Raw genomic sequence first — 25,804 nt, forward strand, 5'->3', positions numbered from 1 at the left:
TGCTGTAATTTCTTATGTACCAGCAAAAAATGTTTTGGCAGCCATAACCATCGTGGATTAGAACCACCAAACATATCAGTAACCAAATGAAATTGTAGGGACCTGCAATGTCGTTTTTTTGCAAGATAAAGGAAGGGTAGACAAGAAGTTTACATTCACATCCTTCCCTCTGCTTATACTCCAGGGTTTCTGCTTATCTATTGCTGTTTTATTCAGTGCAGCTGACACTAGTTATCTCCCCTGTGATTTTTGAGATTGGATCTTAAGTTGGATGTGTATTACAAATAATGCCCTCAGATAATTTTTCAGATATAAGGAAAAGCAGATTGCCAAAGGAAAAAAAATCTGTTCAGTTACAGATGTTAGTAAGTGAAACAGGCAATGAGCACTACGAGGATGTGCTGCCTTGGAATTTTTAAAGAAGTACACAAACTAGAGATAATTTACAGGAGAGTTTCAATTATAATTTTAAAGTTTTTAGTGCTACTGCTTTGCACAGTTCTTAAATGTAAAGTAAGTGATCCATTGGGAAATGTGGAGCCATAATGCTTGGAAACACATGACCTGCTGGGTTAAACATTCTTCCTGGAGATGGTAGGTGGAAAGATAACTTCATAGAATAACTTCTGTGTCACCTGAGGAAACTTCAGTCTCTGCTCACTCATCTGGTTCTTCTTGTAAAGACAAAATTATACAGGTAGTTTTAGACAGGCTTTTTAAGCCAGTGAAAGGAATAGTCTGTATATGTTTAGTGAGTTTGAAAAGCTAGGCAAATTATAACAGTAGCTCCACAAAGAATATTTTATGTTCTTTCCTTTCTTCCCTACCTTTCCATGCCAATCCAATTGCAAACATACTTTTGTAAAGACCTAGTTTTAGTGTAACGATGGCCAAATATGACCAGCATGTTCTGATGGAAATAAAACTGGTAATTTGGTCAGAAATGTGTTTCCAACTGCAATCCTGCCTATAGGAGTGCAAATTACTGGACTGTAATGGCATGCTGCCACTACCATCTTTGGAAATGATGACAGTAATTGTAAAACCCCTCTGCAAACAGAAAAAGTTACCTGCACTTCATGATCAGTTTCCTCCTAAATTCAGAAGCAGGGACAAGTAGAAAAGCCTTCTTGGAAAGGAATAGATGATTTAGGTGAATGAATATTTATAAAAAATAAGTATACCATTGGCTCATGGAAGGGCATTGATTGAGTTCCCATGTGCATCAGAAATTATGGCTTCCATTCACAGACATGCTTTTTATAAGACATGCCATTGCTACTGTCACCAACATCATCTTTTTTACAAGGAGAGTTTGTAGAAGGAAAGTTGTTATACTATGAAGTTTGCTCTTTTACTTATATGCAGAAAAGATAAAAATTTCATTTCCGAGAGAGTTGAAGTCTGCAAGTCTTTTGACAAATGGAATACACCAACTAGGGATAAGCTGAATGTGAAAGATATATAAGAATCATCCAATTCAACTCATTTCCATAAAGGAGTAATTTATGAAGATTGTTAAAAAATAATGTTTTCTGTTTTGAGAAGTGCTAAAGAGACAATTCAAAAAGGAATGTTTCTGTTTGAAGTACCCCAAATTCTTGGAAATGTTTGCCATTGAGAAAAAATAAGTAAAGCACATTTTTCATTGTAAAATTCTGGTTCAGTTTGTTGCACAGGACATCTAAGCTCTTTCCTCCCTAATACATGTATATATATTGATAACCGATCATAGGAATTGACACTGGTCTGGAAGTTTCATTGCATTACGTACATCACTCAGATGAGTTGATTAAAGCTGTATTTTTTGTATGTGAGGGGTATTCTTTATTTGATTATAGAACACTCTAAGGTGTCAGTCAGACCTTGCCAGTGTCTAATGCAGTATATAGCTTTCTGCATTTGTGAGACATCACAAACTGAGCCAGACTCATGCAGACATTGCTGTAGAATAGGTATTCCCTATAGAGACATCTCTCTCATAGGCAAGGAAGCCATGCTTTTTTGATGATGAAGTCCTCCCTGAGCCTGTAGGAAACATCCATCATTCACTGATGTTCTTTTTTTTTTTTTTTTGGAAATAATGGTTACCACCACCTTCCACTTGTAGGTTGTTATGACCACCTGAAGAGGTGAAATACTACTCAATGTATGGAAGCTCAGGGTAACATTTAAACCTTTGGTTTTTATTTTATTATATTATTAATATATTATTATTGCTCCACATTCTGGAGCAATATGTTTAGATTGACATAACACCACTGTCACTGCTTCCAGTAAAGAAAGGGGTATGAAGTGGTATCGTGGTCAGTAAGTAAGTCAGTCTCTTATCTGCTACCATTTTTATGTTCTTGCAGTCAGTCCTAAATGTTATAGAAAATCAAAGCAGAGTGCCTCAACACAGTTGTGTTCCTGACTGATGAGTAAGAAATCAGAGTAAGTCTTTTTGTCATATAGAGGACTCCAAAGACAGACCTCTTTGTATCATTCTGGGAGTTCAGAATTTCAGTTTGGCATTGTTTTAATTACTTCTCTGTCTTATTATCAGGGAAGTTCCTGTGTGTCTCACTATCTGCCCCTCTGAATGCCTAAGCCTTGTGCCCTCTTTGAGAAGGAGTAAATTTGATCAAAGCTTAATATTTTAAAAAATAAGAACTGAGGGAACAATTTTTTCCCTCCAAGTGATTGAATGGAAATTAATCAAAGACTAGGAAAGTGGGGTTTTAGAAATGTTTGTACTATTGAGAAATATTCTGCTCAGGTGCCTCATTTATGCCACACCTTTAAGGTAAGCATTGTTGATTGTCCTAAAGAATGACAGTCTGCAATGAAAATCTGTCCAAACAGATGGTCTGTGAATTTACTTCTGGTTTTAATTTAATGGTTGTGTTGATGATCTGTAGTTCAAAAGGTGTATTTCATTAGTTCAGGCTTTCTAAGACATAAGGATTCTTTAGCCTTTTTTTTAAATTAGGGTCGTATCATCTTCCTTGAAAGTTAATTTCTTGCCTGAAAATCTCTTTTGGCCAAGTTCCATCCTGAGGTTTCTTACTGCATTTTCTGCCGATTTTCAGTTGTCTTCATTTTGACATTCTGTGACAAAGCAAAGCTTTAAGAGAAGGGCTCCAAGTCACTCTGTGAGTAGATACAGAGAGGGAGTGTGTGTACAGGATAGCCCTAGGAATTGCAAAACCCATGTTCTACTTGAATTATCGTTTGCTGCAGTGTGCCTGTATGTACTGTATTGCTACAGCAAGAACACCTATTCTTTGCCCTTTTTTACTAATCCAAGGCTCTGTGCCATAATAAATATTCCTTATCCAGGTAACCATACCAAATAAAAGCTTGAATGCTCTGTACTCATCTTGCAAGGATACTGTTATATTTTCTTTAAAAGCTATAGAAAATAAATAAAATGCTTACAAAAATCCATAAGAGGAAAGAAGATTATGTAATTGTGCTGTATTCTGATACCTTAGTAAACTAAATAGAACTTAACTAAGTCTCCACTTAAAGAGTTCTCTTTCATTGTATTTTTAGGTCCAATGTGATTGGTGTAAAGGTGACATGTTTTAAGAGATATATGATACTGTGGAAAAGTAATGGGCTGTTTCTCTCCTCCTCTTTTGAGCAGTTTTGGTATGAATCATGATGGAATTGGAAATTCCTGTGGGACCAAAGGTCATGAAGCAGCAAAGCTAATGGCAGCTCATATTACAGCAAACACCAATCCTTTCTCTTGGTCAGCCTGCAGTCGGGATTATATCACCAGCTTTTTAGAGTAAGTAATCTCTCAAGAAAAATGAGTTTTCAAAAAACTGACACTTTTTGGGATCAATTGTAGAGATATTGTGACATGTTCTGATGGTTTACATTTTTATAATGAATAGACGGAAATATAGCGAGTCATTTAAGACTTTTTTTCTGTAGAGCATTGTTTCTGTATAACAGCAAAAGCTTCTTTTGCTCCATTCCCCACCTTAACAGTTCTCTACAAATTTTAATCTAGTCAAAACATTTTGAAGTGCTGATCATACCTCATTACTTCATTATTCTGAGAGTGAGAAATAGACAAGAGCAGAATTTGTCTATGAATCATGTTTTGCATGCATAATGTATGGGAATCTAATGAAGGGAAGAAGTTTATAGCCCTGTTCCTTTTACATTTCATTCTTCAGATATTTTTCATGTAGTCCTGTGGGTTTTTACCTATCAATGAATGTTCTTTGGTACTGTTGGTGACAATTTAAAGGTTATAGAAGAAGATGGCATAGATGTCTATATTAATACCTTAAAATTCTGATAATCTCTACTTCTGTGGTGATTTTTATCCAGAAGTAGATTGCTACCTGAAATTTCACTGTGAAAAAAATTAAGCAGTCAAAATATATGTTATTCACAAAAATGTACTCATGTCATTGGTATAGATGATTCATAATGAAGCCTTGTTAATGTTTTAAATTGTGAATACAAGTACATATAACCATGAATTCACTGAGAACAGATTAATAATTGGTTTTTTTAGATGCTGAAAGATGGGCTTTATTGGAGGCAAATAACAGTTAGTTGGTAGGTTCAGTGTCATCAGTGCAATCATTCCCTTAAGAAACACAGGTTGTTGAAAAATTGAGACACTTACTGTATTTTAAGAGATGGACATAAACCAGTCCAGTGTCTAACCATAAGGCTACTAAGAACAAAATGAACATCTCCTTTCAGGGATCTAATCTCAGAATAAAATGTTGTCTTCTGAATCTCATCTGAAGCAACTCATCCAGACCAAAACCTTTAGGTCAGTTCAAATGTAGCTTCCTGCATGATGTAGAGAATCACCAATTTGGGCTGACAAGGTGCTTGAGCTTCCTATAGAGTCAGTGGGCAGACAGACAGACAGTGTTGGTGCTATTCGGAGGAAGAAAACTTCTCATCAGTTACTGATCAGTAATAAGTGAATTTCTCATCAGTAATAAGTTAAGGCATTTTGTATCACACCACTGAATTGTGCACCCACACAGTTTTATGTATGGGTGTGTTTAAGATGTGTGTCTAAACTACAGCAGTAAATGAGTAAATAGTCCTTACCATATAGATGTAATACAGGTTTCTCACAATATAATTTCATTTGCTGAGGGGACATATATCCTTATATCACTATCTCTATCTATCTCTATCTCTATATATATGTATTAATTTAACACTTAGCATTATTTAAAAAAATTATACATAGTTATTTTTTTTTCTAATTACCAATTATTTATGTTAATTCAATGCTGTTCCCATTAGTAGTCTTCCTAGTATGTCATTGCAGCCTGGTTTTAACTATGACAAAGAATATGATTTTCATATGTCTTCTAAGAGTATTTCACAGCTTTGTAGTTCTGACTGTAAACCTACAGTTCAGGTATTTCCTTGTAGTTTTTGGGAGCTTGTTCTTATACTTCTGCTGTTCTCTGTCTTGTTTACTTCTATTTGTTGCTCTTTTCTGAAAAACTTCATTTTGATCCCATAATTGTCCTGATCATAAGCTGTCCGTTGATGAGGACATCATTCAACCTAAAGTGAAGAAGTTATTTTTTATTTATGGATTTAGAAAAAGAAACATGATAAAATTCTGTGGCTTGTGTTATCCTGAAAATATAATAGAGCTGGACATTTGTTCATAAAGTTCCTGCACAGTTTCAAACTTTAGCCTGCTGTATGCAGTGGTCTTTCCAATTTTTACTGCCAGTTAAAAGCATTTTTATCTTGAGTCTTCTTTACATTGTATTTTTTTACTGATTTATTTTATTATTTACTGTTAGCATCTCCATTATTCTTTTCCATTCCATAGATTTGATTTATGGTAAAGTATCATTTTGAAGTCTGTAGTATGGCAGTGAAATTAGAGTTATATTAACATAAGGCCAGAAATACTCTGTTGAATCTGTTCCCATAGTTCTAATCTCTTCAGGTTTTTTGAGATACTTCTCTATCATTGCCAGTGTTTGCAACTCTACTCAAATTACTACCATCTATGAATTACACCAAAAAATCTTTACTGAAGATATTAAGTGATATTTTAGCTAGAGTAAAACAAAAATCTGTACATTGCAGGTTCAATAGTAAAATATTTTTTGTAATACTTCAGCTGTATTTTTGTAACCTGGAATGGAGATGTTATTTTTTTTTCAAAGCCACCTTGGACGCACATTATTTTACACACTGAGATTTTTATCGGTTTTCCAGTTGTATAGGATACTGTGTTAAATACTGTACTAAGAGTCAAATATAACTTTTCTTTCATCTACTAATTCTGGAACCTGTTTTTAAAAGTGTCAGATTTCTCAAACATGATCTGTTTGTTATAAATCTATGCTTCTTATTGTCTGTGGATCTAATATCCTATAAATTAATTGATACTTTTTTCTTAATATATTTATTACCTCATAAGGTAGAGTAGTCTGTAAAACGGAAGTTTGTTTCTCCAGTTTCTAGTTTTCTCACCAGCTTTTATGCCGTCTCAATGACAACAGGAAGCTGTTAGAGTAATGCAAGTACCTGCAGGACAACTATCAGAACTCAAAATCACTTTTTACCCATTCACACCTTTTCTTAAGATAGAACAGCTCTAAAAGCAGATTTATTTCAGTTGCAAGTAGTAATCAGTTAGCAAGAAGCAGAGAAAAATTGCAAGTTTCATGGAGCAACATTTCCTTGACTGCTTTTAAAAGAGCAGAACAGTCTGCATACTGACAGGAAAAAATAATTTTTTTCTTATTAGCTCTTCGTAACTTAGCAACACGTGAGAAAAATACTGATTTAGAGCTTTAGAGGCCAAGATGGCTTTGAATTAATTTAGCTTTGTCTGTCAAGAAAGATAGGACATGAGGGTAATAAAAGCAGATACTCAAGGAGAAATGTGGTCTGTGAGACCTTTTAGATTTTTACCTTGAATCTTGGTTCAAGTTAGTGCAGCTCGAATGGATTTTGATAGAAGCTCATTATGTGTTCACAGTATTTTATGATAAGGTAGATTAACGTGGTTTTACTAGTTTACCAATTCAGGTCACCACTTGCTACAGCAGTTTTTCTCTGAGGAGTAACCATTAAGTATCACCCGAGCACCAGTTCAGTCAGGCAGTTGTTGGGAAAGCAAATTATTTTGCAGGAATGCTAGACAGAGGATGAATATGGCTCAAAGGATGACAATAAGACAAAGCAAAGTTGTGTATTGCTAATAGATCTACCAAAATTCTCAGCAAGGATGGTCAACCAGTGCAGATACTGCAATGGCCAAAGGAAATATTTTTTTTCTGGAGAAAACATTCCTTGAAGCACATAGTTGCTGTTGTCCATCAAGCTTTTGGGTAAAATGAAAGATTGACATTACCCAGTTTATCAACTAAATTGTTCATAGGTGCTTTGCAATGGCTTTAAATGTCACTAAAATTATATGGAACTAATTACAGAAATACTGACTGAGTATTGAAGGTTTGGAGAGCAGTCTCAGAGGATAGAGATTCCCATAAAATGAGTAGAAACCTGTAACATCTGTTCATAAGAGAAAAAAAACAAGCCTAAAATTATTTTTAGTGAGTGAAAAACAACTAGTATGAGTTTTATTCTATGCAACATATGTGTGTATATATATTACTTCTATGTTTTGTTGTAACAAAAACTGGGTCATTTTGGGAATCGTAGTTTATTTTTCATGTCAGTATCAGATAGGAAAGAAGAGAAGCAGGATGGCCAATTCTGTCTTTCAAAGGCAAGATTTTCTCTGGAAGGTGGAGGAGAGCTGAGAGTTTTAAAATATTTCAGTAAAATCTATTACAGGAAATTCTTGGAGACACTCTATGATTGCCATACAGCAGGATTTAGGTCTTAGACTACAACTTTCTGACTCTGGAAGGCAGCCAAAAGTATCTTTGTCCAAGCAAGTCCATGCAGACAATACAGAAAAAAAAAAATCATTCAATATTTTGGTCCAGACATCATCTACCCATGAATCTTGAACATATATGTGGGTATGCAAGGTCAATATAGGGTATGACTCATATGCTATCTATGGCACATTGGCCAGTTCCCTCATACTCCAGAAATATAAAATAACTTCTGAAAAAAAGTCTAAACCAAGACTAGTTTTGAAAGATAAAATCACATCGATTATATAAAAATTTAAAATCTCTTTCTACAAATCAGTGGAGAAAATTTACATTCTTTGTAAATCAACATTATGTGTTGACTTACACTTCAGATTTTAATTTGCTTAATTTCTTTAAAGTATACTAAGATTTTTAAATTTTTTGCTAACAGGTAATTGAATAAAAATGTGTTCTCATTTGTTGTAGATTTCCGAAACTTTGAAAATCTTATGTTTGACTTAAAAGGCTACCTAATTGAAAAAAAGACCTAAGAGTTTCTGTAATCTTGGGATGGCAATATGGCTTTGAGTGTTGACTTTGCAAGTATTACTCTTTGTGTACCTTCTGGGTTATTTAAATTTAATGAAACTGTACAGAGCAGAATCAGCAGGAGATTTCCATTAACTTATTTGTAAAATATCTGATGAAATACATGATTGGTCAGTATTTTATATCATAGCATCTCCTGAATTCTTTTGGTAGGATGTTGGTTTTGATAGATGAGCCAACAGATTTTTCTTAGTATGGCTGCTGGATAATTATTCAAGTGAATAAAATAACACTTTGGAATGCAGGAAAGTGTGGAGGGTAGTATGCATTAAAGAAACAACAAATTGCTATCACCAAGTAAAAGGAAAATTGAGTGTGATTAAAAGATTATGTAAAATTACAAAGTCTTTGGTATGAAATAGATAATAAGAGCCTTGCATTAAAAGGTAGATTTTATTAGTAGAGAGAGTGGTAAATCTGAATTTCCCTAACATTCAAGAAAGGTTTCATTTAGTAATTGCATTCGGGTTCATTTTAATTTTAAGCATACTACGCCAAATCACACTGCTTTTACTTATGTCCATGTTCTCCAAATATTTATGCATAGACCCATAGACTACTGAGCAGTGCGCAGAGTTTACCAATTAATGTCAAGTAAAGCAGCTTTTATAACCTGCACAAAACTGTATCCTGGTGCTGTTACAGTTTTTACTCATGAATACAAAGAGAATATTCTGTTAGGAGCCAGATGTATAGGCATGTAAGTAATTTATGGTTTTATCCATATGTACAAATATGTACAAATGCTCTGTGGTTTTTGTTAATGATTTTTAATATTGCTTTTTCCATATTTTATGGGTAAGATTGTATTAGAATTAAATAAAACATTATGTATACTATCAATATATTTATGTATATGATTGTTTAGCTATAATAGATATTCACAAATATTTATAATACATTTAATTTGTGATAATTAAGTGTAACTTGCATTATAGTCCACATCATTATTATGAATGAGGCCATTCTGTAACACTCAAAACCAGTTTTCAGAGCTGGTGTTCTGGGCTGTTTTCTTCAACCATTGAAGGAGTTGTGTTTTACTGTGTAAGTTGGAATATTTAGGAGTAGATATTCTAATAGGAACACAAACCCTCAGAGATCTACATCCATGGTTTTTGCTTTTTCTCTTTATTGGTCTTGGATACAACTGCGATGTCTGTGCTGAGGTGGTGATCCTGAGTTTTTTCTATGAAATCTGTAAAGATTTAGAAACATTTAATCGTTTGTTGGTGTTAATTTGGTTGAGCATTTAGTAGTGATAGCAGTCTGAAATTTTAAGCTTTCATAGAAGGTTCTAGTATCCTTGACAAGGTTTCAAACAGCAGAATAATTTGCTGTCCTGTGATATTAAAATACAAAAAAAAAATTTAAATTATATTGTAGAGTGTTTTAAAATTATCTCTGGAGACACTGCACTGGAATACTGGTATGAAATGACATCCAACTTAACTATTTTATAATTGAAATAAATCCCAGTATGTGCCATAAAACTTCACAAAATTAACCTAAAATTAGGAAAATGGGAAAGTCTTTGAGTAGTAGTAGTACCTTTTAGAGTAATAGAATGTAATGATCAGTTCAAGCTCATGTTATTTCTGTTGCAGACATTAAAGATTTATCTACCCCATGATTAAAAATGCAAATGCTCTGCAGGGATAGCCTATAGATTTTTTTGTCTTGGTATATATGCTTCCTATATAAGATAAAATCACACAGCACAAAATCAATTTTGAGTAGAAATTTTCTAAAATTGTGAATATGAAAGTATTTGGGGCATTCTTTCCTATCTTTTTTGTGTCTACACTTTTGTAGGCCTGACTGATAATAACTATTAGATGTCTATTTATAAAGTTCTCCAGAACCATTATTCTTCTTGGACCCTTTTGGTTCATTCCCCTAGCATAAATTTTTTTTCTCAAGTAACTTAGTTTGCTTTGATGGAACAAAGAAAGAGAGAAGAACAGGGACATACACACAAGAGTATTGGACCATTCCCAAGTCCTGTAAAAGTTTTCTGGAAAGGTTATATGGTCCTCAGCCTGTATTCATCCTTTGCACAACTTTGGTCAGACCTTTCATTACCAATGGAAAGTCTCTGGTTTTATTAATGTGTTTATAACACATGCCATTTCTTTTCCAGGATAATTCAGTTCATGCAATACAGTATCAGGGGTCAGTTTTGCTCAACTGCTTGAGATAAATAATAGAACTTACGCAGCAGGGGAGATAGAAATAAATTTGCAGTCTAGAGGTTGTGATATAATGTAGCTAATAAGAGAATGACTTCTCTGTAGTAATTGTCTCACTTTTTTTATTGCTACAACAATATTTCATTGTGGTGCAAATCTGGTAATTAGAGCAGAAGAGTAATAATTTTTTATTCAGTACAAGGATTTTTGACTTGCTTTTCTGACATTATATGTCTTGTAGAGTAGGTATGGATTCTAATTTACAAGACTAGCAAAGGTAAAGGTTTAGAACTGGTTCTGTAATCTAATTTGGGCAGGGGTACATATGCCTGTGGAGAGAAGTCACTGAAGGTAATGACGTTTTTTAAATGCTGTGCCCTTGGCTCTCTGTTTACAAGATCACAGTTTACAGATATCTTGTAAACTCTGCAATACTGGAATCTATGGAAATGTTCCCATCATACAGCAATACTAGCTCAAGCTGGTGCCAAATGCTAAATGTCTCACTGCTTGTTTAAGCAAAGATTCTATCTGCAGTTTAGTCCAGACATTGCAGGAAAATCAGCTTGTATCTGAATTATTTTAATGCCAGAATTATTAACATGAACTCCTCATACATGCAAAATGCAACACTGAAATATTTCAAAAGATTGAAGGATATTTCCCCAAATTCTGCTACTAGAAAGTACGTATACTTGCAATAATTATCTGGAATAAAGGGGAAAGTGCACTATTTTTTTATGCCAGAACCACACAGCTGATATTTTAAAAGTAGATTTTAGCCGGGGGGATGTGTGGGTGTGGTGTGTATGCATGCATGGAGGTGAATCACACCAAATTCCTTGGAATTTGTCACCAAATACCATATTTTTATCCAGTATTTACCTGGTTCTTGCATTAGTTGCTATTTGCCACCTTCTGAAGTGGTTGGCAGATGTTTGTTTCTTCGTCTTTTTAAAGGATCTTTGTAGTATTTTTAAGACTTGATCAAAATAGGGTTAAAAGGAGAACATAAAATGTGTAGTTAAAGGAGGCTTTTTGCTGTTTTTTAATCTGCAGATGAAAAGTATAGAAAATTGGAGATCTCCAAAAAACAGTGTAGAACATTCACTTCTGAAATTATGTTCCTTTGGCAAGGTGCATGGAAAAGATTTGGAAAAAAACAGAACATAAGTGCTGGCAAAATTGGTAGGAATGTCGGAAAAAAATTTTAAGTGTTGGCATAAGAATTCTTTGAAAATCCTCACTTATTCACATGTGAAATGAAAGTAAAAAAGCATCTGTCCTCTTTTATGCACACTGACCCAATAAAACTGAATAATTATATTTAGCAAAGTACAAAGTTTTCTAAACAGGACTCTGTCTGCTTTTGGCTTTCTTTGTTATTTATTCCACTACACTAGAATATTGTGATTGAATAAGGGCATATTTTGGAAAAAAACCATCAACCACTGAACAAAACAGTGAATATAAAAAGAAGAAAATATTGAAGTTTTCAAAGATGATTCTCTTGGTTCTAACATGAAATTTTTAAAGACTAAATTTCAGTGCGATACAAAAGATCTTGGACCCATACAAATTTTTAACTCACCCTAGTATAGGTAAATTTGACGTTCCTGCAGAATTTTTACCTCTGTAACCGTTTTCTTCACTCAAATGGAAGAAAAGCTTACATGTTAAGATCCTGATCCTATAAATATTTCATCATGTTGAAACTCAAATGTGTTTTAGTTTTACATAAACCAATTGAGCTGCTCATATCTACAAGATTATACTTAGCTGTTTGAAGGATCAGAAGGGTCATTGCAAATTGTAAACTGAATTTCTTGTGTTTGCTTAATTTGTTTATTTTTCATTCTATGACCAAATGTAGCTGTTCTCCACTGAAAACAAATAGGAATCCTAAACCAAAAATGAAAATCAGTCTTGTGTGGCTCAGAAATTATCACACTTTTAAAAAGGATAACATATGAAATTATTTCACAACCTAAAATAAGCATTTCTAAAAATAATAATGATGAAAAATTATTTTAATTTCTTAATTCCCTCTAAATATTTTCTCTTGTTAATATGGGTGTACCTTCTTACTGTTTGTTTATTGCAACCATATTTGTTTCACACCCAGTGCTGTTAAAAGTAAGAAGTAGATACATAATACTGTGATTTACAGTCAGTAGAGTTCCTAATTGATTTGGTCCTTTATGTTGAACAGTTCGGGCCGTGGTACTTGCCTTGATAATGAGCCTCCCAAGCGTGACTTTCTTTATCCAGCTGTGGCCCCAGGTCAGGTGTATGATGCTGATGAACAGTGTCGCTTCCAGTATGGAGCAACATCCCGCCAATGTAAATATGGGGTAAGAAGTCTTAATCCTTATGCTGAGTGTTCTGCTTAGTAACTTGTATATATTTCTTTATAACATAAATCTTTAGTTAGTTAGTTGTAGTAGTGGGTTACAGATTTCCAATAGCATGTCTGGTGCCATCATTTGTAAGCAAAGGGTTCTTTTTAATCCTTATGCTGCATCTTTTGCTTGAGCCATTTGTATGTGCTGTACACTAAAACGTGCGTAACAATGAGCTGGGGAAGGTGTTCTTTAATTGTAGGGGAACAGAGAGCCCAGAACACTTGATCCTGATCCTTGTAAAGTGTAATAGAGAATTTTCCCTGATTTCAGTTAATTGAGATCAGGTTTATGTTGTATGAATCTTGAAACATAAAGTCTGTTATGTTGGCTTTAACCTTTCAATATAAAGCTGCATTTTCAGGTTACTTTTGTACTTGTATTGATTTTTCAGATCTGATTTTATTTTCTTGTTTGTTTGCTTGCTTTTTCCCCCCTGATGTTGAGTCCAATGCATCTCACATTATTCCGATATCTTTTTGGAAAGATGAATTATGGTTCTGAGAACAGACAAACATGAAGCTATATAGCTGAATAGAATACTGAGTAGCAAAGTGCTTGAAAAGATTTTGCTGCAAGTACCAGTGTGCAATAATTAAATAAATTTACAGTGGAAATAAAAACCTGCACATGTAGGTCATTGTGTTACAAATATTTGTTTAAAATCTTCCAGCCAAAAGTATGTAGTTGAAAGATGTATTCTGTTATGCTTGTTATGTAATAATCAGCTGAGACCACACTAAGTAAACCTTGAGAATACTTCTTATGGTTTAAAAGTAAATAGTTTTAATATTTTTAAATTTTTAGATTATTGAGATAAAATAGAGAAATAATCCGAAGAAATTCCATTTTTAATATCTGTATTTATCACTCCAGAGAGTGATAAATACACTGTTATTCTTGGGATGCCTCTTGGGCAGATTGCATTTTGGAAAGGATCTATGAACTGTGAGCTGGCTGACTAGCTCTCTGGGTATTCTGATTCCTCACCAAGCCTCTTTTGGCCTTTATTTTTCCTCTTTAAGTTCTTGCTTCCCATCACTATTCCTTAATGGCCTTATTTCCTGTCTCTTCATCTAAGTCATACCTTTTTTTAAACTTCTTATTTTCTTACAAATTTTCACCACACTCTTCTATTTGCAGACTAGGGAAATCTGCAGGTATTTAATATATGATTTATAACACAATCTTTGGAGATATATATAGTATTTTAAATTAAACTGGAAAGTTCATAATGTTCAAAACCTGGCTTTTCCACATAGATGTAGTTTTTTTTTTTAAACACTGTTAAACTGTGTAACCGTTGTTGTGACGATCATGCTGATCAGTACACTTTCTTTCTTAAACCAGTTTCTAAACCAGAAACAATTGAAAATAATGAAGATGTGTAGGTTACCTTCACTTTTTGCCTTCTGCTGCTTTTTTTTTAAAGGTTTCTTTTTGGGGGGATTCCCTTGGAGTTACCAAAATGACATTGACACTTAATTGAGGCAATGTCTTCATCAAGTGAAGTTATGTCTTCATTACCACACGTCTGAGTTGATACTGTGTTCCATCAGTGTGCCATCAATGTGAGCTTAACTTCCAGGTGTCTCAGAAAATAACCACCCTGTTCTTGTTCATAGGATTCAAAATGCATGCATTAAAAAATAAGTTATTGGAGAAGTCTGGTAATGCCCATTTTAAGAAATACTATGCATTTAAAAATATTTTCTGCCATGGCCATAGTGCTCTGCAAATGTGACATAGTGATTGTTGTCTCAGAGATTGAAGTGAGAATGTTGAAGCTGGGGAGAAACAGCCTTGGGGAGATTGTAGTGCAAATGAAAAATACCTACTTAAGGAAGATTTATTTATATATGAAAGGGTTTTAGGACTGTGTAGTGAAACTAGCTCTAAATCCCAGGACAAGCTATATTGAATACTCTGCTCAACACTCTTATTATCAAGAGTAAACCTTCAGTGGTCTGGATATTTCTTTTCGATATACTGTTCACATGAAGATGCCATTGATAGTTCATGGATCTTTTTCTAACAGACACATGTGCAGCTATGATGGAAAAACATAGCAAAAATTCTCAAACTAACAGTGAATGTAGTTCATATACTAACTCCTTTCTACAATTCTTTTAACCCTTCTTATTTGAAATGTCTAGTAAAAAAATCTGTAGAGTGGGTTTTCCAACGTAGGTTTAGTGACCCATAAGGAAATAAATTCCAAATCTCAGAAAATTGCTTGCTTCTTTCTCTTGCTCATGTTCTTCACTGATTTTTAGTGGCAAACCATGACAAGATAAACAGCTGAACTCTCAAATCAGATGCAAAAACTCTGGAAGTCTCCTGTGGGCTGTGATGTACCTGTTGATATAATTGGTGTTTTTAAAGTAACTTGGAAAATCTTCACATTCTTTTTGCTTAGTAATCCTGCCACAACCTCACTAACCTTTGGAAAAATTACCTCTTTCAACCATGTAGCTTTAATGTTAATTTATGCTCCCTTATTTCCTTATCCATTCCCTCTGGATGTTTAGTTAAACTGTTTGTTGCTTTAGATCATAGACCATGTCCTAATTCTGCAATGAATTTTTCGCAGTTAAAACTGAAGCTGTTCTTAGAAGCTCGAAGTTATATACGTGGAGAGGTGTTTGACCAATTAAAGCATCAGAACTCAATTACTAAAGGGACTGCAACTTTATGCTTTTTTGTATGTTTGTTTACTGATGAGGGGACAATTTGGCATATAAAGGTGCTCTTTGGTAGTTTTGGTATTATTTTAAGGACTACTCCTAATTAAACTGTTTAGTTCCATTCAGACAGAACTCCTCTAGCAAAAGTGTTGCAGCTATTGATCAGATTTCTCTGTGTTGTGTAGCACATTAATTGAGACAAGAATTCAAAGTGATGCCTTAGCCACTTAAAATAAAGCTGTATTTTAGCAAGTAGACAGTGATACCGTGCTATTCTATATACTATACTATGTCTCTTCTGATGCAGGAACAATGTAATAGAATTTAGGTGAAGAAACATACATTTTGAATAAAGAAGTGAAGGGCAATGGCTCAAGCTATTTAAGAGATTTCATATTTTGGGTATATTTTCACATTCAGGAGAATGTTAAATTTGTGACTTACAATGAACCAATTATAATGGTGGAGATTGCATGATGTAATACTGATACGTAGTTTTTTCCTAAAGGCAATACATGCTTTCAGGTATCTTACTGGATTCATTACAGTAGAAGATTTTGAGATTGTTAGAAACTCTGCTAGTTTCTCTTCAGTTATGTAATGGCTGGGTATCCCACATCTTCTAGGATGATGCAGTGTGGGTTTTCTGCTGCTTGTCAAATGTTTCTCAGTTCTCTGCTCTATTTGTGTGTTAGTTCCACTGGTAGTTCAGAACCTCCTTCAGTCCTGTGGCTTAGATGATTGTAAGGGGAACGTTTTCATTGACTTATCTCCTTATCCTTTGAGCATCTGCTTAGTAATAGTTGGCTGTTGGCTGTCTCTGGGTTAACTCAGGAAAGAATTCCAGTCTTCACTTTCAATTTCTCTGCTTTATGAGTTTAAATAATACCTGGAAAATGCCTGACTGTAATTTACTGATTTTATGGTTCAAAACAATGCTTTGCTTTAGAGCTGGTCCCTACATTTTTAGGACAGAGGCTAAAACCTCAGCCATTTTAAAAGCAGTTAATACTTTATGCATATGGTTAGTATTGCTGTGTTGCATTTTACGATCTGTGAAGCTGCTGGCTGCTAGCAGGGTTTCAGAGATAGTATCTTAAAATTATTCGCTATTTTCTTCATTCTATGCTTTTCCGCCAGCATTGGTCACCTGACTTTCAAACCTAGAAGAGTAAACACACTGCTTATACACGATAGTTATACAGTATTTCCACTAGGGCAAAATAGCCTGAATTGCAACTGACCCTTGTAATTGGGTGATACAAATTTTAACATTTGTGAATTAAGCTGTCACTTTCCTTGTGAAATACTGATGTGGTTTGCTCCAGTTAAATAAAGAGCAATAGTATTAAGCTTGATGCAGGGGTTTTATTGGAAGGTAGAAGCAGATTCTGGAAGCTGGTGATTTTTCACAAGGAAAGGTAGAGAAGCCACTGGTGTATCTTTGCACCAAAGCTACTGGTTTCCTTTTGTTCCCTCACCATTGATACTATGCCTAGGATCATGTATTTAGTTGAATCTGTACATAATACTTAATAACTTACTGTAACATACTTTTTTTTACCCCAGCTTCATATATCATACCATAACTAAGTCACTTTATACTTATCAGCCAAGCATAAGTAGTTTCGTCAGATGGATTTACATTGCATTGCTCACAAAGTGGTGTTAAAAGTATGTGTAAGCAAAGAGAGGAATTGAAGATCCAGGTATCATACTCTGTCTTTTTTTTTTCAAACCTTTCAATTTTTTTTTTTTTCCTCCTAAGGTCTGGCTAGTTGAAAAAATTCTCATCACTATTGTGCAGGCCTTTGGCTTTACAAATTATTAGTTTCAAGCTTTTCTTGTATAAAGACTTACAGGATTGTGTTGTAATTAAATGAATTTTATCATCTCTTTTTTCTAAGTTTATGATGTGTATAGCCAAGGAAAGTCTCAGTAGTTTTCCTCTTTCTGGAACCTAAAGTAGTTTTGCATCCTTTCTCAAACAAGTTCCTTCAGACCCCCTTTTTTTTCCTTAGGATTTTCTTGTCTCCAAGCCCCCTTCTCTTTTCCTTCCTTTCTGTCTTTGTTTTTCTCTTTCTCTCTCTTAGAGATACAGATGTCACCACCCATGTGCCTGCATTTTGTGAAAGCTGTTAAAAAAGGTGCAAGGAGAAGCTGTTGATCAAAGCAGGAGGAGTGGATTAGATGACTGTAGAAGCAATAATGAAATTCCAGATAGCAGAATGTTGTTTGAATAAAAATGGATAGGTTGCATGGGTCTGAAAGGGAAGAGGGTAGTTGGAGGTGATTAAACTTGTAGAGTTCCGGTAGTTTCCCTAAGTTTCACATAAGCACCCAATATTTAGGAGAAAATGTTGGTAATATAGTATGAAGGTACAACTTAAACTTCGTTATGTGCTGCACCACTTAGTGAGCATTTGGTAGTGGAGCACTAAAATGGTAACTTCTGGGTGCTTATCTGAACAAAACCTTGAACCTTCTGAACTTCACTTACTAATTAGGGTCTTTTAGTTTTAGTTGAGTTGTCAGCTGCAGTTCAGCAATGAGGCTGAAAATACTCTGTTGATGATTTTCAGGTCTGAATTGCAATTCAAACTAGTAATTTTTATACTCTATTCTAGCAAATGCTCATCAATAGGTGCAGCATATTTTAGATTAAACCTGCGGAAGTAACAGAAAAACCTAATTAGGAATTTAAAATTTTATGAACCAAAGGTGCATCTCCCAAATTATCATAATTTAATATGCCTTGTGAATGTATTTCCCGTCTTATTTGTTTAAATTTTATGGGCTGAACTGCTAACATTTGTTGGAGGCTTTCATTAGTTTTAAAAACAAGAACAGCACAGCAATTTGATCATCTCTCATATTAGTAAGTTTTCATTGTGCTATATCATAACAAGTCATGATGATTATGATATATAGGATACTTAGATGTTACATAATTTGAAATGCCTGTATGTAACTATGCATGATGCAACAGAAAGAGGCTCCATCATTTATAATTCTTAGGCAAAAAGAAGGTAATTTGATTTGCTGTGTTTTTTTCTCTAGATGGGTTCAGCTTTGTTTAATTTACTGCAAATACAAGCATCCGAATTCCAAACTGAAGTCATGGAGCCCTAAGATACACCGTTACAGGTTGTCATCTATCTTGTCTTGATCTTGTGAAAGGCCTCAGCTTCAGTTTATGTTTCCTGGATTTTTAAAACTTTCCCTTGTTTGCTTTACAAATTAGTAGTTAGTAAATGGAGACTGACATTTGGAGACTGACTTTGAGGTCATTTACTAATTTTCAGATTATGCTTCTTTCTCTTAGTTTCATTAAATTATTCAAACAAATAAAAGGCTGGCAAAAGATATGTTAGCTCCATCCTTCTCCACTTAAGAAAAGGCTACCTAAAAGGGTCACCTATTGGTGGGTGGGTGAGAGTGTGAGCTTGTGTGTGTGTGTGTGTGTGTGTGTTTGTGTATGTGTGAAAAAGCAGTATACTTTCTATTAGTGATTTTGGGCCTGACTTTTCCAGGGCAGTTTCTCATCTGTTTTTAAGGCTGGCTTATTAAAAACTATTATTTAGAGATGTTACAGATAAGGGTGGTAGTAAGGAAATAGCCCCAGTCAATAACTATGAAACTCACATAGTAGCAGGTATAAGGTTCGTGGGGTTGAGCTGGAGAACAGAAAGCTTTATGAGCCTTAGTCAGAATTTCTTTGTTTAACTTTCCAAGCTCAGCTGAAAATAAAGAAGGCAGAGCTGTAGGAGTACCTGGTATAATTACATTTTCATACAATGAAACAACACCACAGATGGATTTTTTGCTTCTTTTTAGGTATCTCATTTGATTTCAAATGACTAAAGATGTTATTTTTCATTTCATGTAGAAGGTGATGGAGAATATACTTCAGAGTCCCCTTTTTCTTTTAATGCGGTACAACAGGAAAAAACAAACAGCAGTTTAAATAAGTTTGGCTATATTTAAAAGAAATTACAGAACCCCTTTAATTTCTTGGGTTTAATATAAATTACATCTACCAATGGATACATTGTGTTATTTTTGTGAGTCTTTGGTGCTTTGAATAGTTTTTCTTAGAGGAAATATTTTGTTGATTTTAGGATATTGTATATCTGTCTCAAACAGAACTCCTTTCTGATTTAAGTAGAGTTTTTTTCTCAAACATTAATAGTATGATAAAGCCGATAGTAATGTTACACTACTAGCATTTTGTCTTTAGGGATTTACTGAGGTAAATTCCTGCTGAACTTAAGGTCTGAATAAGGACTATCAGAATATGTCAGTAATAATATCTACTTTTGATATGCTGCTTCTCAGAATGATTGAGGAATAAATATTTTTCTCATTTTGTGAAGGAGGGAGGTGAGTTGACATGCTTGGAATCTTCCTGCCAACAGACAAATACTAAAATAGTTTTGGAGTGCTCTATTCATTAATACACACTGTTGAGATGGTTATCTGTTTGGAATTAAAATGTCAGGCTGGTATTAGACCAGTGAATTTGGAAGAGTCTAATGCACCAGAGAAGCCTGAATATACAGAAAGAATCCTATTGAATGGAAGTTTTAAAATGCTCTCATTTGTAGATATGTTAGACTAGCAAAGATGTGTTAATTGTTACTTCCACTTACATGATAATATATAGAAGGTATACTTGTGTAGGCGTACCGGTAGTGGAATTCTGCGTGTAAACTCTGGAGCAAAACCAGAATTCTGGATTCAAATCATCCTGAAACATAGATGTTTTAAAACTCCAGAATATAATCCAGACCTATGTTTTGCTTTTGTCCATATCTGAACGTTTGAAATCTTTGTTTCTTCATGCAATTAAATATTTTGCTTTTCAGAACACTGAAGTAAACTCCATAAAGTCAGAACAGCTGTTAATTAAGACATTTGAACTTGGTCAGATCTAAAATAAATAGAAGGTCACAAGTAGAATTGTCAGTCTGATGCTTTTAATTACTATTTGACAATGTAAACCACACATGAAGCATGAGCAAGTAAATTACACCAATTTTGTTCAACAAAATGAGGAAATAAATGTTAAAGTAAATAAGGCAGGATCATGACAGGAGGACCTCATACTGTGTCTGAAAAGAATCCATTTTAGGTTTTCACTTTGAAATCCATACTTTATTGAAGTTTGGATTCATGGTTAATTTAGATGTGAAATTGATTTAGTGTTGAATTTTAGCACCTTAGTGGCTGTGAAATTTGTAATCTAGTTATATTTTTCAAGAAGCTTTGTGATGTATCTTCTGTTACTCCCTGATGTTTTACTTTTATTAGTATATTTATTTATGTGTACCTTAATCCAAAAATTTTTCAGCTGAGTGACAAAAAATTTTGTTCAGAGATTTAGGTTAAGTAAATATTTATACTGCTTGCATTTCTGTATTGAAAAAACCCTAATTTGAAAGGTTCTGCATTGGCTACAGGTGTACCATCACAAGTGGCAGTATTACTCCTAAAAGAGGCTTAACAAAATGGTTTAGATTTTCATAGAGCCAGACACTAAATAGGATTAATTAACTTAGGCCTAATTGTCAAAAATTGGATGGAAACTCCAGGAATCATCAGTTCTCATTCCATATAATCACAGACCGTTCTTATAGTTTATTTTTTTTAATGGATTATAAAGAAGATATCTTGCTTCTGCCAGTAATGAAACTAAATACACTGTGTTAACAATACTGCAAGAATGCCACCAGCTGATTTTAAACCTTGTAAATAATTTTGCATTTTTCAAGAAAAGATTCTACTGTTGAACTGTTGCTGCAGCTGCTAGTGAGTAATGTATAAATAAATCAATTTGTATATGCAGTACAATGCACAAAACATGAATCTCAGGGTAAAACATAGCAGTTGTTCCTGTTGATGTGTATAGAACACATCATATAGTGTGTATAGGTGCCAGATAATTAGTCATTACCTCAGAGAAACACTGAACTTGGAGGGGAGTGAACAATAACTTCAATTTATTCACACTGTCTTTTCCTTTTTCTTTTTCTTTCAAGTTTCACCATGGAATCTATACAAAGATTATTTGTAGGGTATCATTTCAAGCAGCAGTTAAATAAAATGAAATAGTAAGGATTATCGTAAGATCATTTTAAAGATCTTGTTTTATTCCAAATTTTAAGAAAATATTTTAAAATGTAAAAGACATATAAGGAAGTTGTAAACTCTTGCACAGATCCCAAAGCAATACAGAAAATATTATTGTGTAAGTAATTTACTGTAAAAGCAAACCACTCCGGATTCTTTTGTGCATGCGCACTGAATCCAAGGGTAACTGAAGCAACTGTGAAGATTTCCAGTGTCCAGCCAATTTTGGATCATGCCTACATTATGAATTTCCACCCTTACCTGGTTTTAACCATGTATCTCTCGTCAGCAGAACTGGCTTAATTCAAATTAGTGAATGGGCAAAACCAAATGAGAAAATGCGATTGGAAAAATAAGATGATTTGAAAATCTCTGTTAGTTTAACACTGACAGCATAGGGAAATAGGATAGGCTAATCATTTATGAAAGAGCAACTGCAAATCTTAAAAGCTTAAAGGAAGCATTTTAGTACAGAGGTCGTTTAGATCTAACTACACATGCACTGCTTTAGCAAATGATGCAGAAGAGGAGTGCAGATAGTCTGAGTTCAAACCTTTTGTTTTTACCTAAAGGAAAGAGTAATTCTTGCTGTCACATATTTAAAAATTATTGGTATCCTTTTTGTCAGGCAATTTTGAGGCAGGTAACAGCTGTAATGGAGACACTATAGTGATTCTGAAGACTGCTTCTATAACAACACTGAAATATACTATGACCTATCACCACAAACCAAGAAAAAAGCAATTATAAAACATTACTTGCATGGCAGGTGTGAAAAACACGTTATTGTCCAGTTTTGATGCTTCTAGAATTTCTTTTTGGCAGAATATCCTTAGACAAAATACAGTGGCTTCAAAAGTACTGCCATCACAGCGATCTTTAGAGTTCTCTCTCCAGACCACATGTCTCTGTTCAAAACAAATTTGTGTATACATGCGTGTATGAGGACTGAAAGAAATTTTAGGCTTTTATTCTGATCAACTTGCTTCTGCCTTCTTTCCTAGGAAGTGTGTAGAGAGCTCTGGTGCCTCAGCAAAAGTAATCGCTGTGTTACCAACAGCATTCCAGCAGCAGAAGGTACTCTTTGCCAAACGGGGAGCATTGAAAAGGGGGTGAGTACAAACAATTTATTGTTTTAAGAAGCAATTTGTTGTTTAAAGACTACAAGAAGAAAGAATTAGAAAATTAAGTATTTCATAGCAATTATAACAGTTCAAACAGAAAGTATTTTGGAATGTGTGTGCATCCTAATGGAAGTGTGCTACAGATTTTTTTCACAATTATTTAATATGTGTAATTTAATAAAATATTTATCCTCTCTATAAAACTCTATAGCCTGGATCAAAAAACAACAACCCCAAAACATGTTCTGTTTCCTCTCTATATTTATTGGATTTTATACCACTCTTCCATAAAGGATTGTTAAAGCTTTAGGTCTGCCATGGAAATATGTAACATAAATCTAGAGCCTGAACGATGTCATTTTGTTAGTAGGGAAAAAAACTTTATTTTTTCAGACATAAGCCAAATCATACAAGTATATAGAAAAAATATTGACTCCATAAAAGGGTTTTATAAAAGTCTGTATTTCCCCGTGACCTTTTTATTTTGACTTTGAATTATTCTTTCATTTTTCAGTTATGCTTGTTTGTCTTTATATGACTTCGATGTACAGTCAGATAAACTCTTCTACCTAACAGAAAAGTACAGAAAGTCTGTGTTGGAATAGATAAGTTTAGCACTACAATGTCTTTCTGAATATGATAATTTTGATTTTAAAATTATCTCTGTATACCAGTAGTATCAGACAAGACTATTAGAAGACTGTTTCTCAGTTACAAGGCAAAATCTGTACAGATCTTAAAGAGGAGGGAAAATTATTTTAGTTAATTTACAAGATATGTACTGGGGAGAAAAATTGCATTCTACAGACCTTTTTTCAAGATACTGTATTTTATGCAGGTTTGTACAAAATGAATTGTTGAGCTTGTTATATTAAACAATTTCCAGTATCTGCCTCACAGTTGCTGCATCGGTTGATGATATTTACTGATCCAGGTTGGATTTTTTTTCCTAACAATGGCCACTGACGTCTGTTCTCAGTCTGACTTTTGTCATGCTAGCTGAGCTGGTTTCAACAAAGATAACAGTGCATTTTGACTTCCAATCTGATGTTCAAAAAGCAAGAATGAAAGCTTTTGGGCAGCTGTCACAGTTTATTAATGCGTGTTGACGGCTTCATTCAGGGCCTATGACCTAGTATCATTCTGATGGCTTTTCCATGCTGGGTTTGGGAATATTGGAAAACCATGTTAAATTAATTTATTGAACCAGTCATTTTAAAGAATAGAGTGATTAGAGTTAGTCAATAAAAATACTACCTGCACATAGTACCAAAAGTGTTAACTTACATCAGAGTAATAGAAAATGTTAGAAGCCTTACTTTGAAATAAACACTCTAGGTTTATTTTGGAGCAATCCTTCCTTTTTTATGACTAAGAGTAATTTACCTCTATTTATGTTTTTTAAACAATGAGATGACAAGTTGAGATCCTTTAGACACTGTTGCTCTGTCCACTTTTCAGGAGGCTTTAATCAGTTAGCTCTCTACCAAAAATCTTTTTCCAGTCATCAGTGTCTTGTTCCATTGTTAGATTTTAGAGGGAAATGAGAGAATCCATGCCATTTTACAAAGATAAACCTGTTAACCAAAGATGCCTGTTAACAACAGAGAATTATGTCTGTAAACTCTATCCACAAAGGTTCCTGTGAATTAATAGTTCCTGGTAGCAATAAACCAGAAAACATGAGCTCTTTCCAAATAAGTAATTCTCTTTACTAAAGAGTAAGGTGAAATGAATAGATTACAGTCCTGTAACACCTTGTTATTGTTATTATTATTATTATTGTTATTATTGCTATTATTGTTATATTTGTACTGCAGTCATGCCTAGAGGCCACAACTAAGTGAAGCCCTATTTTGATGGACTCTGGCCAAATATATAATACATTACATTTCCAGCTCTAAATATATAACAAGATCTCATAGTATTTAATCATAGTTAGATATTTACTTATGTAAATTATTTGTAACAAAAACCTCAAAGCATAATTTGATGCAATGTACATTTAATATCTTATGGGCAGAATGTGTAGGGATTTCTCCAATTAAAATAGCCAAACCTTATATTATGAAACCTTCTTTCAGTTGCTTGTATAAACCTGCCAAGCTTTTAACCCTTTGGGTTGAAATTTTCCATGGTACATGTCTGCCTATACCTGAAGGTTTTCAGACTGTTTTTCTCAAGAGTTACTCAGCTGTTTTCTGCATACAGGGAAAGAGAATAGAGTGGTTTCTTGCTGCTGATGGAACTGTTACATCTGTTCTGTTTTGAAGCTTTAATATGTTCATGCTTTGGTGAAGGGTTTTACATATCAGCTGGGTTCAAAAAGGTACACTTTTTCCTAATTTGTAATATGAATTTTAAATATGCATGAAGTTTCTCTCTGGTATACCCAGAGATGTGTTTGTGAAGGTAAACTAAGACACTTAAAAAAAATACACTGATGAAGAAATTGTGCATATAAAACAATAAGACAAAACCAATGGGAATGCTCCTGTTGTGTTTTAATTTAAAGTAATAAAAAAAGTAACCCTTTTCATAGATCATAGATTACATCCATGCTAGAGATGTAGATGAGGGGCAGCCATGCAAAAATTGGAAACACAGACTGCTGGAAGGATAGTTTATGTAGCTACATTGTGTGATGGTTTAATTTATCACTGGACATTATCATAAGACAAATGTAAGTTATTATTGCATATTAAGTTTTCTTGCGAAATAATTGTAGCATGAATGATTGAAAATTAGTAGTTAAAATTTAAATTGATGCTAATATTTTTCATTGTCATACGACGTATGAAATCAATTGTCCTC

At 34.0% G+C, this 25,804-nt stretch overlaps 1 protein-coding gene across 1 annotated transcript in view; it reads left to right on the top strand.

The window, feature by feature from the left end:
• Nucleotides 1–25,804, top strand: part of ADAMTS6 (ADAM metallopeptidase with thrombospondin type 1 motif 6) — a 151,427-nt gene that overhangs the window by 73,982 nt on the left and 51,641 nt on the right. The window contains exons 12-14 of the mRNA XM_085042277.1: nt 3,635–3,781; nt 12,858–12,999; nt 22,871–22,978. Of these exons, the coding sequence (XP_084898403.1) occupies nt 3,635–3,781; nt 12,858–12,999; nt 22,871–22,978 (397 nt within the window). The remainder of the gene's footprint in view (nt 1–3,634; nt 3,782–12,857; nt 13,000–22,870; nt 22,979–25,804) is intronic.

The sequence above is a fragment of the Lichenostomus cassidix genome, chromosome Z (assembly GCF_008360975.1).
Source record: "Lichenostomus cassidix isolate B80296 chromosome Z, HeHo_3.0, whole genome shotgun sequence".
Lineage (NCBI taxonomy): Eukaryota > Metazoa > Chordata > Aves > Passeriformes > Meliphagidae > Lichenostomus > Lichenostomus cassidix.